General features: G+C 24.9%; 2 protein-coding genes across 3 annotated transcripts in view; one reads left to right on the top strand and one right to left on the bottom strand.

Moving 5' to 3' along the window:
* Positions 1-19,778, bottom strand: part of LOC105146486 (A kinase anchor protein 200) — a 146,499-nt gene extending 126,721 nt beyond the window's left edge. Inside the window, exons 1-3 of one of the 2 annotated variants that reach the window (XM_087413010.1) lie at positions 19,661-19,778; positions 18,125-18,395; positions 17,724-17,774 (exon numbers count right to left, since the gene is read on the bottom strand). The gene's annotated coding sequence lies outside the window, so the exon portion shown is untranslated. Of the gene's footprint in view, positions 1-17,723; positions 17,775-18,124; positions 19,610-19,660 lie in introns of those variants that run through there. The other variant, XM_087413009.1, reaches the window with a different exon arrangement.
* LOC105146724 (uncharacterized) lies at positions 396-8,437 on the top strand. The gene is made up of 8 exons (XM_011057175.2): positions 396-660; positions 2,309-2,604; positions 2,978-3,139; positions 5,422-5,674; positions 5,860-5,928; positions 7,289-7,375; positions 7,606-7,647; positions 8,038-8,437. The coding sequence occupies exons 1-8, from the start codon at positions 403-405 to the stop codon at positions 8,059-8,061; spliced, it is 1,191 nt and encodes a 396-aa protein (XP_011055477.2). The 5' UTR covers positions 396-402; the 3' UTR covers positions 8,062-8,437.
* Positions 19,779-20,314: the final 536 nt, after the last annotated feature.

The raw sequence follows: 20,314 nt of genomic DNA, 5'->3' as shown, positions 1-20,314 counted from the left end.
GGATATAGTATCATAAAAAAAAGATCCATTAAACACTTTTGAACTTAATACAAAAACGTAATATTATTATAAGAACACGTTTATATTCGTTTATGTCCTATAATACATACACATAAATAATGCATACAATAATATAAATAATTCATACATATAAATAAAAATTTTGCTAAAAGAAAGCAATCTAATCTAGATCATCTGTATATTTTATTTCTTCGCTCAATATTTTATAGCTGATACGTTATATATATTTTATTCTTCAATGTACCTTTCAGTGCAATTCTCACAAAATTGCTAGAGGATCCGTAGAAACAAACTCTTTCTGAAATTCTTACGAAAAATATTAAAACACATTTGTGTCTCGTGCCTTACTAATTGAAATTACTTGTCGACGATTCGGGAACTATGATACAAACGCTACAATCAGCGCTGGCACCATTATTGACTATTGGCTCATTCTGGAATTTGTTCGTGTTCGAATATCCTCTCGGACAACCTAGGCCATATCTCTCGTGCCTATATACTTTAGTTATATGGAGTTTTTTTACATATTCCTTTTATTACTCATACTACATTGGGCAACCACTATTAGTGTCGTCACGATCATACATTATAGGCATCACCGCGATTGCATCGATACTTATTAGCTTCTTTCGTTTTAAGGTAAAAATTTTAATACATACTCATAATTCCTAATATAATATTATTCGACTTTTATGAAATATCTTAATTTTTGTTTAATCACTTATTTCATTGACAGCATGAAAGGCACATTGATCTCACAATTATATAAATACAACTCTGATAGCACAGAAGAATTTCTTAACGTTGCACGAACATAACACTGAAGCATTGGAACTATCGCAGTTACCTTGCGTAATGTTTCTGAGAAGTTTCTGCAAGATTGCGACAATGTCAAAATGTCAATGCGTCGATTCACAAAAAATATTTCTGAAATATTATAAAAATGTTTGTGAAATCTTTCGGTGATGTTGATGCAATGTTCTCTTTAGTTTCATTTAAAATGTTGCAGAAATGTACAAAAAAATGTATATTTGGGCAGGACTAGGCAAAATATATCATTAAAGTATTTAAAATACAAAATACTGTGAATCTTAATTAATATCTGAATTACAAAGTACAAAATATTTTCAATCTTTTGATTTGAAATACATTTGTATTTAATTCAAATATTAATTAATATAATTGACATGTCAATGATATTTTAATTAGCTCGTATTTGAATTATAAAATACAAATTATTTTCAGTCCTTCGATTTGAAATAATTTGTATTTCAAATCAAAAGGTTGAAGATATTTTGTACTTTGTAATTAAAAATATTTAATATTAAAAATATTTTAATGATATATTTTGCTTGGCCCCGTATGTGCACGAGAATAAATATTGTTAATAAAAAAGCAAATACATTATTAAATCGCAACATTTTTATTCTTATGTTATTAATAATAGATTTATTTGTATAATATATTATTAAATTAGTATCCCATGCATAATTATCTTTGAAAAAAAAACCTTGTATTAAAACGGAAGAATAAAAAATATAAGGAAAATTCTTTGAAGCTCATTATATTCACTTTACTTTTAACGACATATATATTATATTAAAGCTTTATATAATATATTAAATTAATAAAAAATATTAAAAAATGTAACCATTAAAATAAACCACGAAAATAAAATTTTTTTTGGGATGTTCTTTTTCTCTCTCTTCTTTCTCTCTTTAAGCACTTGTGTGTGTGTGTGTATATGAGCATGATCGATCGATCGAATAATGCTATAGCTGCATTTATTAATTGAGAGTTTCAAAAACTTTACATTTAAAACGTTGAAAGAACTATACTTTACAGGAACATTTCAGACAAGATTTTTAATCTAGGTAATTACAGAAATGTTACAATTGTAATATTTCAAAGAAGATAATCTCAAAAATATTACAAATGTAATGATATGCAATTGAGACATTGGAAGATCTCAGCAACACTGAAACTTTCCGTGCTATCAGGGAAATTTATAAAAGTTTCTAAACACATTAATTTTAATGTTTATATTATTATTTATTGTAAACGAAATATGTTTGTTAAATTAATATTTCTGCTTATATTACTTTCTTCAAGTCAGCTTTTAACAAAACTTTTTTAAATCTTATGTTTCATAATCGAATTTCGATAATTCCTTATCCATCATATTTTCTATAAAAATTGTTACATTGCAATAACGATTTTTATTCAAATATAAAATCATAATAATTCATTTTTGTATTGCATAATAAATTAATATGATTTTTTAAAGAAATTGAATGGGTGCTTACATGAACTTTCAATAGTAGACGATACATTGGAAACACTCGGAGCGCCAAAGAAATACCAACAGCTGCGTAACAAGATAATTCGAATAATAATCGGATGGATTGTATTTATATCTTTGGATTTATCAATAATGCTTTATTTTAATTTTGAATATTCCATTTTAAATACCGATGACTTTTTATTTTTTGGTCTATATTTCACTCATATGCATTATCTGGTATACAGTTATCCAAGATATGTCCATTTCTTAAGTGCTCTAATATGGGCATCTATCATCAGGTTAGTATATATACGTATGTATCCGTTACTTCGTAAGCAATTTTTTATTAACAGTATGGGTCAATATGTTCACAATCTGAACAAGACCTTTTAAAATTATTCAAATTTTTTAAGACACTTTATGTAATTTCAAATAACATTTTATCATTATTAGCATAGATATTGTAAAGAATGTTTTATACAAAAACTTAAATGGAAAAATAATAAAATTTTATACTGTTATTTTATACATATATGGCAAATATATAAGAAACATATTTAAACACAAAAATAACAAAATTCTAATTTAAGTTTAACTTTGAGTATTTATTAAAAATATACGTATATATCTTAATTTCAATGAAAAAAACTAAATTTCTTTTAATCAATTCAGATACGTAGGTTCCAGATTTCATCAAGTCAATGATTGTTTACATGTACTCTATTCTGATCTTTTCGAAAATAATGCAGATTATAGAGGACAAAACAGATGCCTTTTAGTGAATCATCGGATAACAGGAACTAAGAATCACATGCATTATATATGGATTATAATGTAATTTTTTTTTTAAATTAGCGTGTATACACATGGGCGTATATATTTATGTAGACAATGTGCCTCATTTTAACTTTCAAATCATAACTCGAAAAGTATAAAAAATTTTTTTAAATGTTTTTGAGAATGCAACCGTTCAAGGAGGACATATTTTTCACATTATTTTTTTCTTGATAGAGACGCCAAAAACATATGATGATTATTTTCACAATTTTTAATAGAATTATATGAATTTTTATACAATATGGTTTCTCTCTTTAATCATTCTGTATACAAATGTATAAAAATATAAAGAAATCAATAATTTATACGATATTGTAAGGGATACCGAGGATAGTTGGTATATGGGCATATCCAATTGATTAATATCATGCAAAATAACAAAAGATAGTATTGCATAAAAATCATCATAGCTACAATAAGTTATTTTTGATCGAATAGTGTATTTTCAGAAACAAAAAAGATTTTCAGTTTTTGATAGCGAATAGTGAAATAAATCAATGATATATTAAATAGTTTTATTAACATCTTGAAATATATTTTTAATTAAGCAATGAATGTACAATTTAAAAATGTAAATGTGACAATTTGATGAGATATTTTGATGGGGTCCATTGTTTCGCCGTTATATACAAATTTCGATATAAAAAAGAGCAAAATCGACTGATATTATAATTTATACAATGATTTTATCGTTAAATTGTCTCTAAGTATACGATAACATATATCAATAATATATATCTATAATTATATTACGTGTTATGCATGTATTTAATCAGAAAATTATTAACAAAATTACGTTATACATATTTTTTTTATTTCTTCAAAATTAAATGTGTTATATTTTGAAATCCGGATCTATAATAACTGATTCCAATAACTCTGTTTCAAATAACTATAACGATCTATCTAATATATAAGGTTATAAGTTATTGGAATAAGGCCAGTTGTTAAGAGTTATAACATCTTATATGATATCTTTAAAAAACGTCAAAGTTAATTATGGTACTAAATTACAAAAATAATTTTTTGTATTCATGTATATGACTATTGAAAAATTATCTTTCAATTTATATTTCATTTATTAGTTTATATTTTATTTATTTTAGTGTAAAAAATCATTTTTTTAAACAATGTAACAACTATCCTCGGCAAAAAAACCAAATAATTATTAATGTAATGAAATTACTCATTGTGTTTAGATATTTTTTTAAAAAACAACTATGCATTTTTTTAATATCAAATTAAATTGATTATTCTATCTATATATTAAAATATGATTATCGAAAGATTAATAGTTTACGAGATACTTAATACTTCACGTCAATACATATGCCAGAATAAAGTACAAAGTTTCTCGTAATTGGATTTTTATATTAATACTTTTATATATAGAATAAATAGAGGAGCGAGGTATTATGTTGAAAAAATTATATAATTCCATTTTAAAAAGCGGAAATGTCTTCATAACTTTTACGACGTGTTCAGATTCCCACCCGGCTGCCATATCATCTATATTTAATGTTCGACACTTCCCGGGTGCCATGTCGTCTATATTTAATGTTCGGTAAACAATAAGGATAAAGTGATACCTGAGTGAAAAAAAGAAAAAAAGTAATATAACAAAAAAATTAACATAATTATTATATATAGGCCTATCTAGAAATTTATCATTCTATTTTTATTTGAATTATTTCTTTGCATCTTTTACACTTTTTGAGATATTTTAAAGCAAATGTAGAAATAGGTATATATGTATTCATTCTATATGTATATGTATATGTATAATATATATATATTAGGTGTTGGAATTAATTCGTAGCGTTTTACAAGTGATGGGAAGTACTTTCATTAATGTATTTTTTAATGCTCATGTGAAATAAATAACATTCTTTCATTAAAAAACGCTACGAATTAATTCCAACACCTAATATGTATATATATATATATATATATATATATATATATATTAGGTGTTGGAATTAATTCGTAGCGTTTTACAAGTGATGGGAAGTACTTTCATTAATGTATTTTTTAATGCTCATGTGAAATAAATAACATTCTTTCATTAAAAAACGCTACGAATTAATTCCAACACCTAATATATATATACATATACAAGAATAATTAACTTCAACTGTATAAAATAATTGCACATTTTGTAGCAATCGTAAATTACAACTATAATTTGAATCGAACTCTACATAAATAATATATTTCGCTTTCCTTTCGTACGTGTCTTTATAATTTGAATAATTATAACAATTACGATTTATTTACAGACACGTCCACCTACAGCTATGCCTTATATCACGCAAACTAAACAAAGTATTCAACATTCAAATATTACTACAAATGCTACTGCTCTTTACAGAAACTATGACTTTCTTTATTCATATGTATTTGTTGTTTACAAATACTGGTAATATAATCATATCTGATAATAGATTCTTGTTCATAAATGTAAATTTTCAAATTCTAAATAGCATCTTCTTTCTCACATTAAACTACGTATGTCAAACTGTTTACGATAAGGTATATTAAAATTAAAACATTAATAATTATTTATAACTAGAATAATAAGCACAAACAATAATTTTGCAACAATGAAATTATACATATTGAAGTTTCCTCCAAATGATGTAATCTTATTCATTGCAATGAACGTAAAATTTTCGATTTTACTATAAACTTTCAACATTATATAAAAATAATTTCAGATAAACGAGACAGTAGCGATTCTTCACAAATTATCCAGTTATAATTTCGATGAGAACTTACACGAACAGGTAAATAATTACAATAAAATTATAGAATTTTAATTCTTTTATGCGTAATGTTACTAACGTTTGTGAAAGTTTGGACACCTGCATAAATTTAATCGAATGATTATGCAAAAAATTGAGACTTTATAGAACAGCAATTTATTATTATACTTATTTATGTATTATACTTTTATATATTAGGTGTTGGAATTAATTCGTAGCGTTTTTTAATGAAAGAATGTTATTTATTTCACATGAGCATTAAAAAATACATTAATGAAAGTACTTCCCATCACTTGTAAAACGCTACGAATTAATTCCAACACCTAATATATTTTAAGATACTTATGTATACTACATACTAACCTTATAGGTATGGATATATAGGCTAGAAAATGTTTTATAAATTATTTTTTATTTTATTATATGTCAAAAAAGAATAATATTTGAAATTTATCGATTATACTATCAATATTCTATAAATTATACTCTATGAATTTTGACTTATAAAACTGAAAATAATTTACAAACTTGTGGATAAACATTTATATAAGGTCAGCCCTTTCAAAAGTCAATGACCTTGACATACATTGTCATAATACTTTTTTTCTTTAAAAGTATTGTGCATTAATACAACATTACAAAAATATTACAAAAACACTTCAAAAAAACATTTATCTTTATCAATTTTATCCGCAAATTACTTTCAAAAATTTTTAGCATGCCACTGATTCGTCGACCATGTTGATAACACTGCATCGCATCACGCGTTGCTTTACAGACATTTAGCTAGGCAATCAATGCCCGTTTTCACCACTGTAGTTTAATTTTAATATTGATTCAACTATAGATATTTCTTCCACTTTTTCTAATTTCAAGAATTAGAAAAAGATGAAGTGCAAGTTGAATTTAAATTAAAGTTAATCTATATTGGTAGAAACGGGCACGAGATGCCAATTTGATTGTTACCGATATGCGTCGCTATAGAGGAGGAGCCGCTGATATATTTTATAAATGATAGTGAGGAGGTAAACATTCAAAGTCCCCTACTCTATCATTATAACAAAGTAAAAATTTTATAAGTTAAAATTCACATCAGTGTGTGGTAACAGAGGATTAATTATTAATATGAATGTTTACTTTGAAAAATTGATCGATTTTGACACATATTAGAAGTTAAAAGTAACAAAATCTTATTTAACTTAAGAGATTGGATTGCTCTTTTGGTATCTAACAATGTAATATATTTGATGATTTTATAATAATATTTTTATTCTTTACGTGACCATTTGTTAGAATTTATACGAGTGTCCGAAACGTTCATAAACGGTAGTGTACTAATGATAATATATCTAACATTTATTCTATTATTTATTTCAATTAGATTTTACAATTTATATTGCAAATAAAACAAAGGGAGGTAAAATTTGGCATGGAACCGTTCTATCTAGGATATGCTTTCATTCGCGAGGTATGTCCTATTTTGAATAAAAGTATAAGCATGTAATAGAACATATACATATCGTGACCGAACTCACTTAAATAAATTAGTAATATGTATATCCATAATATTTAAATTATTTCTTATTTAATTGCGTTTATATATTTTTTATTGTTATTTTAAGTAATCGAGATCTTCTTTTATATTAATTCTTTTCAATTTAATGAAATTGTTTTCATTAATGAAAGCATTTTTTTCAGTTTTACAAAACAGCTTTAAGTGTCGTGGTAATTTTAATACAGGTATGTAATCTACAATAGACTTTTTATTCTCTCTAACGCATGAGCAGAATGCCGAATGGTTTGATTTTCTTTTAATAACAAATTCTTTTAAATAACGGCTTCTGAACAAAGTCAATATTGATTGTTAAAGGAGCATAAAAATCTACTCAATTTTTCCTTTAACAATTAATATTGATTTTATTTTATTTTGATATCAACATGTGGAAAATTGCTGATATTAAATGCATTTTGATTAAAACAAACAGAATTTTTGGTTGTTATGATAAATTTAAGATGTTGCAACTAGAATGTTTATACTGTATATTACTATATTAGATACTATATTATATAATAAGAATTACATTATAATATATCGTATCATATTATAAAAATTTGTTTATAATTTTTCAGATGGATTTAATAAATATTGTTTAGACAAACATAACATTACCAGAATTTTGATTAACATTAATCTCAACATACACTAACAATTCGATAATTATGCTAATCGACGCGGGCCATTTTTAATAAATTATATTATTATAAAAATAATTTTACGCATGTTATTTTATGAAAAGCATTATAGTGTGTGCACTAACTTCTATACATTATATAAAACACTTTATTAGCTACATCTCAAGTCAATACGTCATTAAAAGTGTCGAAAATAAAAACCTTTTATTAAATAATAAACACCTTTGAATTTAGTATAGAGAGTAATATTATTATAACAATAGTCACGTTTATATTTGTGTATATCGTGTAATAATAATATATATGTATATATAAATAAATATTCCACGAGTAGAAAGCAATCTAATCTAAATTATCTGTACGTTTTATTCTGTCGCTCAATATTATTAACTAACATGTATATATTCTATTATTCTCCAATATATGTATTTCACAATTCTCACAAAGTTCCTACAGAATCCGTAGAAACTAACTCTTTCTGAAATACTGACAAAAAATTCAAACGCATTTGTGTCTCGTGCGGTACTAATTCAAATTACTAATCGACAATTCGGGAACTATGACAGAAATACTATAAGCGCTGGCAACATTATTCATTATTGATTCATTTTGGAATTTGTTCGTGTTTGAATATCCTCTTGGATGACCTAGGCCATATCTCTCGTACTTGTATGTTTTGGCCACATGGAGCCTTATTATGTATTTCATTTATTACGCAATGTACATTGGATTACCATTACAGTACCATCCATACATTTTAAATTACAATTATTGATATGGATTATGTTGCTCAATTTCTTTTCAATTTAATAAAATTGTTTTCATATTAAATGTAATGAAAGCAAATAAAGCATTTTTTTCAGTTTTTCGAGACAGCTTTGAGCGTCTTGATAATTTTAATACAGGTATATAATCTACAATAGACTTTCTATATTCTCTCTAACGAGAAAAATGATTTTATTATGTTTTGACATCAGCGTATGTAACATTTCTGATTGTTATGACAAATTCGAGATTTTACAACTAAACCGTTTTGTACTATATTATATTATAAGGATTATATTATAATATATTCTATATTATATTATAATTCTATATTATATTATGAGGATTATATTATAATATATTCTATATTATATTATAAAAATTTGTTTAATATTTTCAGATGAATATAGAATATAAGATTTAGACAGTTACCAGCAACGTTACCAGAATTTTGATTAATATTGATCTCGCAATCTAGCAGTTTGATACATTGTGCTAATCAACGCAGTCGGGCGAATATGCTGTATTTATATCTTACATTGTATCCTTTAGTAAAGTGGAACGAAATGATATGCACCATGACTAATACGAAACATCTTTTCTTTTCCTTCAATATAATTTTGAGTAGTGTAAAAAAATTATTGCAATAGGTTAATTCGAATTTCTATATGTTATATTTTTTTGTAAGTATCTGATAGCACATACATGATGAAGCATTTCGTTTCACGCGTATTGTTTTATTTATCCTTATTTGCATTTGATAAACAATTATTTGCATTTAAAGATAAATGATGCATTATGCATGAAATGGAATATACCTATAGTTAACATGTAAACATTATGTGATCAATGCGAAATTACAATGCGATTATATAGGATGACCAATGGAAATGAGGTAAAACTGAATGATACTACTTTGCAACAAGTAAGCCGAACGAAATGAACGCGTAAACAATTTTATTATTACCATATATGTGAAAAAGATACGTAATTAGTTATTTGCATAACTTGTATACAAATCGACGTAAAGATGTACGTTTAATAAAAATATAGATATGAATTAAACCGTGAAATCCTTAATATATGAGTATTTTATTTGATATTTGATAAAATATACATTGGGTATTTTAATTGAGATATTTCATTTTTACATTCAAATTAACTTAGTGTACAATAGCTTTGTGCACTGAGTGCGCACTAGTTCTTCACTAGTAAAAAACACTATAGGTTCGGAAAAATTTTTACGCGGAGTTCAAATTACAATAAGTATAGTATTATAATATGTAAGATATGTAAGAAATAATACGGGACTGTAATATATTATATGTATATATGTTCTGAAATTATAAATTATATATCATTATATTTGACCTTTATTCCACTATATTTTCACTCATTTGTAATGCAAGTAAATATTTGATTAGATAACAGGCAATTGACGTAACAAAAAATTACATTAATAATTTTATACTCGCTCTAATAATTTCATATTCGCATTAACAGATATCTCAAGAACTATCAGTTGGAACTATGGCTGACTCTTGTCGTGCGATGCGGACGCTCGGATTAAAAAATTAATAATTAATAATAATATAAATATATATTAATATATTTATTAAGATATATATTATATTTATATATTATAATATATATATTATATATATTATATTATATATATTATATATATTATATATATTATATGTATACATATATATAATATTACATATCGACGTCTGAGTCGTAGATGTTATATTGAAAAAAATATGAAAATATGAAAAGTCTATGTAAAGAAATGAAAATAAATGAAAAGCGATCTAATTCGCGTAAAGTTTATGTCGAGAAAGTGAGAAGAATGATTCAAGTCGTATTAAAATTAAAGAATGATTTTTAGTGCAATATTTACTACTCATAAATTACAAAAATTTAATTATGGAAAATTAATTAATATATGAATAAATATATTAATTTATTCTCAGAATTAATATATAAATAAATATATTAATTTATTCTGTTTCATATATAGAAACAGGATTGAAAGTCAAGACGATTCCCGTTCTCAGTCATACTATTATAAAATTTATGAGAAGAAAATATATTGTGCTATATAATCTTTTCTTCATTTTCATGCGACTTGAACAGTTCTTCTCGCTTTCTCGATATAGCACCTTCTATAGCTCAGAGGTCGATATATTATTATATATATTATATATATTATATTTATATATTGATAAATTAAGAAATACATTAATATATTTTATATTTCTTCCACCGTATTGAATTGATGCACAATTCAGAATACGGTTCAATAAGGGACTGCGCACAATGAAAGGAATAGAGAACAGAAAATAAGAATTTCAACCTATCAAAAACTGTGTATTCCATAATACATGATTTCTGATAGGTTAAAATTCTTATTTTCTTATTTTCTGTTCCCTATGCCTTTCATTGTGCGCAGTCTCTAAGTGTGTAACCCATGACAGAGAGGAACCTGACAAAAACCATGTCGGCCTTTTTCCTGTTACCGAATCGCACGTATACTACCGCCAGTACATTCATTTTCAGTTTGAGAACTACGTGACTACATACATTTTCTAACACTATCGATAAAATCGTATTGTCGAAAGTAGATTGATTTGTCTCTATATTAAATCCTCAGGATAGAAACGTGCCGACCGATAGGAGAGATAGTTTAATGGAACGAAAAAATTTTTATTTCGCATCTCCTACATATGTAAAAATAAAAGTTGTATTTTAATAAATTAAAAATTTAAAATTTAAACAATTTAGTGAATTTTGTCTTATATATTAGGTGTTGGAATTAATTCGTAGCGTTTTTAATGAAAGAATGTTATTTATTTCACATGAGCATTAAAAAATACATTAATGAAAGTACTTCCCATCACTTGTAAAACGCTACGAATTAATTCCAACACCTAATATAATATTTATTTTATAATATCTTATAAAATTGAAAAGTGTTTATTTATGCAAATTTTCAGCCCGGTTTTATCAAACATAATTACTAGTATGTATCATATTCTTTATAATTACTAACAATTATAGAGACTTTTAATAAATTCAAACTTTTCTAAACAGATATTGTCAATTTAAAGTATAATTTAGCAAAAAACATTATAGAGGCCCTCCACCACCCCCGCCAATTTTATCGGCGGTCCTCTTTTCTTTGTATAAATATACTCACTCATAAAAAAAAAACCAGCTACTAATAAATTTAGCCTCGTTTTTGCAGGTAAGTGTTATTTTTCATTTATTTTTATTCTTATCTAATTATTTTATTGTATTTCGTTAATGAAATCGCAATAACTTTTTTAATATTATTCTTTTTTAATATTATTCTTTTTTAATATTATTGTAATCCTTTATGCAATTCAATATTACAATTATAATAATTATTTACAAAACAATATACAATTATAAATGCTGTTCAATAAAAATGATCAATCTAATAAAAATGATAATATAGAAGCATAATTAAAAAAATTTTAGTAATGTGGGATTATACGAAAACGTCGAAAATACATATCATAAATTTTTTTGAACTAATGTTTAATGAAATATTAATAAACGCAGAAGAAATACTAATAACAATTAGATTGTATTTACTATTAATTAATAATTCGTGAATATAAAATTTAATAATATCACGATAAAAAGTCATTAATATATTTATAACAGCACTTTCATCGTATTCAAGATACTTATCTCAATAATTTCATCATATCGAAGTTCTTCCGCCTTGTATGGTTAGTATCCGATATAAAGAAGTATAATTTTCAGTGGAGAGCGAACATAATGTATTTTGATTTTCAAGTCAAATTCACAAAATCCATTTGCAAAGAAAAGCAATCCATCAAATATCAGTTCTATCAGATACATCAGACTAGTTAAAGGAGGGTGTAATCCCAAATTTTGCAGACAACTTAAAATAGTAATAATTTTGGTAGCCAATTACAATTACCATTTTTATCACATCTTTAATACAATATTAAAATTCGCGAAAAAATATGTTCTGCCATACATCACTAAAATAATCTTTTATTAAAAATAAATGAATAAAATGATTTCCTTATGTGGAAAAGTGGTTACGAAGGAATATATTTAATAATAACAAAATACATGCATTATTGTAATTTTTTATATGTATGAGTACAAAAGTTTCTCGGGTACCAACTGATCGAAATGTGCCGAACCCAATAATAACGGGATTTTAAAGAATTAATTTTATACTGAAAAATTTATTATATAAAATTTAACAATTCTTTATTTTTCAAAAATTGCAATTATTAATATCCCGTTAATATGAGAGTACACATTCGACTTATCTTAAATTGTTTGTATTCATACACATTTTTAATTCAACTTTGTAATTATGATAATATTGTTAAAAGACTATAAAGAATTTTGAAAAAAATTATGTAAATCAACAAAAATCAATATTCATATATATCAATATTAAATATAACCTCATAGTATCTGCATGTATTTTATCATAGAAAAGTGTATATGTATACATATAAATTAATAATTAAAAATATTCTGCATGGCGGGATATCCAATACCTAAAATAATTTTAAAATAACAGTTAGAAAATTAAATATACACATTCGTAACCATATTTTTGTTAAAGCAATCATCGAAAAATTAGCAAATTATTTGTATAAAATTTAAATTTAATTACTTAATAATTTGAATTTAAAAATAATAATTATATATCATATCAATCATATAATATTAAATTTCTATTGTTATTAAGATAGTACTATTACTAATATTATTATTACTAGTGGGAGAACATTTAATAAAATAAAGAAAGCGAAAATTATATGCTAAAATATATTACTGAATTAATTTTACACTGACTTTAAAATATATAGCTATTGTCATTGACTCATTAACAAAATTATTACTACTAGTAATTGCAGATTATCAGCAAACGAGAAAAATACAACCCGAGATTAATTCCAATCCTGTATAAATATATCTCCGAAGAGACACCAAACTTGATTTCGCGAATGAACTTCACGAAAAGCGAGGAATAATTCTCAATGATGAAAATAATTTTGACTTTCCATCGACAAACCATGTAATCATTGGCATCCATCTGACGCGAGTGACAGCAATAAGAAGCCTTTACATATCATAAATTGTTTACTAAAATATATTTGTAATTTTATAATGTTAAAAATGTAAATGTCGAAAAGCAAGTAAGAGTTAATATTTAACCATTGCCTCAGTCAAAACTTCAATCTTTATAACTTATTTAATAAATTTGTACTAAATATGAAGAAAAAATGACGATTATTCTAAACATCAAATTTTTAATAAGAAGTTACTTAAAATTATTAATGACTTTTTAATGTACAAAATAAAATCTAAATTAAAAAAGAATTTTAAAATTAAATATTTATCAAACTTATTAAATTAATGAACAATTTTTATTATTATATGTTTAGCCGATTTCATATTAGGTGTTGGAATTAATTCGTAGCGTTTTTAATGAAAGAATGTTATTTATTTCACATGAGCATTAAAAAATACATTAATGAAAGTACTTCCCATCACTTGTAAAACGCTACGAATTAATTCCAACACCTAATATAATTTACATCAATTACACAACAATTTGGTTTACGACAAGATAAATGCTATTTGTATTGAATAGATCTTCAATACGGATATATTATATATATATATATATATATATATATATATATATTCCAGTAAATGTATAATTAATTAATAACCTGGGAAAAAAATGTTTCATATATAACTATATATAATTATATAAAATTATACATAATCATATATAAAAAATTAGCATATTTTATATACAATTATATATATCATTATAAACTAAAATATGTCCATATATATAACATTTTTTCCCGAGAATCGTTGTGCAAATTATAAAAGTAAGTATAATTATAGCATTCATCTCGACATAATGTTTTACATAAATTTTATATTATGCACCTAATATTATTATATATACATTTATTTACAATAAAGTTAATTACAGTATTTACGCGTTATATTGTATATAATAATTTGTACATGCATAGAATTTTACAAAAAAAGTTTAACTTCAGGGTAGATGAAAATTTAATAAAATTTGAAATTAATTTGGTTTATTTTCATATTCGATGAAACGAGATGCTGATAATTAAATAAAATAACTTAAAATTAATTTAAAATTTCATTTAATTTTTAATCCCTCATTCTAATTATCAAGTATGTATGACGTGTTTAGTCCTATCTGTCTATATGCTTATCATCCTACCTATATAGATCCTACCTACCGTCTATACTTATTGTCCTATCTATCTATCCGTATTTTCATTTATTCGTGCCTATTCGCGGATATCTATTCTCCACTCGTATATTCCTACCTACATTACTTCATAAATGTATAATAATACCGCGAATATATAATATATATTAATGGCTGCGTTCAGAGAAAATAGATTTTCGATTGCTGTAAAATTCTTTAATACGATTGGTTCTTGCTTTTGGTTCCTTATGGATTTAAATGTACATGTTGTTTAAACAAATCATATAGAAGAATTTTACAACAGTTGCAAAACTGTTTTCTCTGCTGAACGCAACTATTGTCTAACCATATCCTATCGCGTACTAATATACTCAGTGGGATAATTTAATCACGATCATATTAATAATAAATAAGCAATAATATAATTAAAACAAGCTTTTTTAATCTTTAAAATATAAAAAAAAATTAACAAATAATAAGGCTAATAAGAATCAACGCGGATAATTAAGCGCAGATTTTGTAGATTTTTTTTAATCTACCAAACACACACTTGCACTTGATTATCTGCGCTGTCTCTCATTAGCCTTGTTGTTAGTTTTTTTTATATTTTAAATAACTCAAAAAATATAAGAACTCGCAATTTGTGAGCAAATTACCCTCCCGAATATTCAGTTTACTTTTTACTTAGATTGGTGTCACACCAACCTATCTTTCAATGAGCAGAATATTTAAAATCGATGCATAAGACAACTTTAAGATATCTTTAAGAATTCTTTAAGAAATATCTTTAAGATATTTCATAAAGAATTCATCTCGAAACATGCGGAAATGATAAATTCAGATAAATGATGTAAGATCCGAAAGGAATAATTTTCCCTCTCTTCAATAAATATATCCCTATCATATTTCGTATATTATTAAAATCATTTTTTTAATAATTTATTATTTCAAAATTAAGTATTTTAAGTTATGCAAAATTCTGAACGCGATTTTAAAATAATTATAAGATAAAATTCTTATATTTTTTGATAAAATGTATATTCTTGATCTTACATCATGTTACCGCTTTAACTGATATAAAAATTACTACATATGGATAAGTTACAAAAGATTAGGCTAAGTAAGTGCATTGAGATAAATAATAATAATTAATAAACATAAAATGTCTTTTATAGAAAAATGAAATTAATAAATTATATGCTCTACATTATAATTTTTGTTATCATTTTATTAATAAGATATATACAAATAAGTGTGAAAAAAGAAGGAATTTCTTAAAAAATAGTTCATATTATAGTTATATGTATATACATATAAGTATATATAATGTATAGATATTGCTTTTCTGCACCAACTTGTATAAAACTTAATCCTGAATGAACATTTGAGAATAGGAAAAATAAGAAAACAATATAATATTTATTAAACTGTAATAAATACTTTTGTATATAACGATATCCATAGCAAATAATTTAATATACTCTAATTATTATTTTATATAAGCTTTATATTTTTTAATTTATTTTTTAAATTATTTTATATATTTCAAAAATACAAATTTTATCCTTTTTCGTTTTAACTTCCAAGATGTATTATTTTAATATAAAAACGAATCATCGAAAAAACCTATTTTTTATTGTTACTTTTGTGATTAAATTATTTAATAACAAAATGTTCACTTTAACACGTATGAATTTACAATTAGTATACAAAATTTAAGTTAAATTTAATAATAATTAGAAATAATTTAAAGTGCCCTGGTAAAAAATTTTTCTTGCATAAATATGTATAAATATGTATAAACATACATAAATATTCATAAACATATATAATCGTATACGAAATACATCCATACATGTTCATACATCTCTTTTTCTTTTGTAAAATTACTTTTTAGTGTAATAGAAATAATAATAGTAAAAATATTAAAAATAATTAAAGGCTAATTTTCGCATTGTTCGTTTCAAGAAAAATAACAAGGAAAAATGTAAAAAAAATGCTCATACACAATTATACATAATTTTATATATAATTATGCATAATTAATTTTTTTACATTTCTTCAAACTTGATTTTTTTAAAAACAAATAGTATAAAAATTATCCTTTTAATTATTTTTAATGTTTTCACATTATCATTATTATTTCTATCATACTAAAAAGTAATTTTACAAAAGAAAGAGGGATGTATGAACATGGACATATTTCATATATGATTATACATATTTATGTATATATATATATATATATATAATATATATATATATATACATATTTATACACATTCATGTATGAAAAACTTTTTACTGAGTGGGTGTAACGTGACATTATAAATTTAACAGTGCATGCATAATAAATTCCATATAATAAAGAAGTATTCAGGATTAAGTTTTTATCCCAATCTATTATTATTTATCCATTTTAAGGCAACGGATGTATGGAATGCTGTACATACAGTATATTCATATATTTTTAATAAATTGATGCATATGCATCTATAGATATGTAATAATTAATAAAATTATCACACATCCGTTACCCCAATAAAAACATTAATTTATCACTCACCAATTCGATGTACAACAGCGGAGTTATATCAGCAACGTAGCTACGATGATTCTGTAACAAAAAGAATAGGAAATCCAAATTAAAACAGAGTAAAAAAATCAACCAATATTTCAAAAAATATTTACTAAATGCAAAGTTCTCTTAAAAATAACATCATATAATATTCAAAATATATATAATATATAATTTTTATAAGCATTAAATTTTTTAATTCATCATTCAATTATATTTATAAAAATAATTATACATTTTCTTAAAACATGTTTATAAAGTTTCAAAATAATTTTAAAATAATCCTTTTATTCTAATTATCATATTTAAATCATTAAGATGAAACTGTTGAAGAATAAATTTAAAAAAAGAAGGATACAGATATTACGTAAGTAAAAAATAATATTTACCGTAAGGTTGCTCCGCCGGTGCCTGATGTCTCTCCCAGACCTCCTCCTCCTCTCAGAATAGGATTGACATCCTCTCGCACAGGACACTTGCGTAAAACACTCGCGAATAATACACTATAATCGCACGCGGACTCTAACTTGAGTTCGATAACTTAAACGGCACTCCCGATGCAAATGCGCGACGCGACGAACCGGCTGCGGTTCGTTCATTTTCAAGTAAATCGGCGACGAGATAATTAGAATAAGATATGATTAGAGTCAATAAAATTGGCTAGAGATTAATAAAAAGAGAAACGTTTCTTTTATTATCGATAAATAGTTTCAAAGTTAAGTTTAATTTTTAAACGGATCGTATAATGAAAGATGCAGCAAAACAAAAAATTATTAAACTATATTAATTGTGAAAGCAGGAATTGCGTTATTTGCATGAGAGTAGTCATATTAACGTTACTTTTTTATGACTCGTGTGATACCGTTCATACAGACAAGTAGCCGTGTCGCGTGTCGCTCTTCTTCACATTTCTTTTTGAAACTTATAATAATCGCAAAAAGTGCTAAATATAATACAAAATGTTGTATTTTATGAATATTCATATAATACGATTACTAGTATGATTAATTATTCATTCAAAGTACAACGTTTCGTATTATATTTGGCATTCTTTGCGATAAGATTTCAAAACGTAATGAAAAACAGCCGCATGCGACACGATTACTTATTTCTCAGAATCGCAGTAAGGGACCGCGCAGTAACTACGCGTAAACGTAAACATGACGCGCCGCTCGGTGCCACCCCGTACCATCCTCAACACAAGGTCGCGCCAACCGTCTAACCGTCGAACCGTCGAAATATTAACGTATATTACGACGTAAAATAAAATATTCTTTACATTTTTAATGTTTTCCGATTAATGAAACAATTTCTTGTATGTATCTAGTTTTAACGTCGCGAGTCATTTAATGTAGTATCATATTGTAATACACCAAGGAACATATTTGATGTTCATTTTATAATTTTAAATATTTCGTATCAATTACAATGCTGACAAAAGGCAAGAAGTAAAAAGAAATTTTTACCGTGGTTTTCTTACATTGCTCACGTGAAGTATTCTTGACATCCCAATATTATATCTCAATTTTTATTGCTCTTTTTTGTGATTTACAATTAAATAAAGATTAACAATATATCATATATGTTATTCTTTAAATAAAGATAAATGCAAAAATTTATTTTAAATTATAAAACAATTTTGACTAATACGTATAAATAGCATGCACATACAGAGATATTTAATTTGCATTTAGAGATATGTAATTTAAATATCATTTATCTGTTTCTACTTTTCCCGTATCATAAGAACGCGGAGTAACACGAAAATGACAGAATTATATGATTTAAAGTGATAAAAAGCCACAATTTAAAATATCTAACAATAAGAATCTCATTTTTATACCGTGAGAATACATGAAATATCTAAAATATTCATAAGCTATGTATGTACGTAATGAATCTAAGAAATAAAACAAAAACCTTACGTAATTCACGTTCGTAGATATCTAATTTTCATTAATTATCGACACGCGGAGCGATTCGCGAAACACATCCATCTGCTTCCGAGGTCGCCGAGCGAATGCCGAAGTGATGACGTAGCCAACTACTACGCCGCGCGACACGCTCCCCCACCATGTTTGCCACGTGACACGCTCCTTACTTCTCGCTGTTCACCGTTTAAACATCTAACTGTCGCGTTTTGAAAAATATTCACGGTTTATTCATTTTATTTGTACATTCGCGTTTTGCTTTGTGGCATCTCTGGCACAATCTTATATTACTTGCATGATTCTTTTAAAGTAATTAGTAATTAGTAATTATTTGCGTAGGATATTTTTGATATTTCAACATTATGTCTCAATTTTCATTGTTCTTTTTAATAATTCATATTTAAATAAAGGTTGATAAAATATTTTATATACATATGTATGTTCTTTATATAAAGATACGTTCAAATTTTCTTAATATCATAAAACAATTTGTATTAAATACAGCTTTGGCTAAAAGTACTAAATATCTTGTTAATCATTATTTAATTTTTCAATTAATAAATTAATTTAAGACACTACTATTACTGCAAATTATTGTGTGTTACAAAAATTCTTTAAACTTACGTATATAATGCTCATCATTTTTAA

This window comes from Acromyrmex echinatior, chromosome 14 (assembly GCF_024713525.1).
Source record: "Acromyrmex echinatior isolate Ae372 chromosome 14, ASM2471352v2, whole genome shotgun sequence".
Taxonomy (NCBI): Eukaryota; Metazoa; Arthropoda; class Insecta; order Hymenoptera; family Formicidae; genus Acromyrmex; species Acromyrmex echinatior.
The sequence above is the reverse complement of the archived record's forward strand: the minus strand, read 5'-3'. Positions and strand labels throughout refer to the sequence as shown.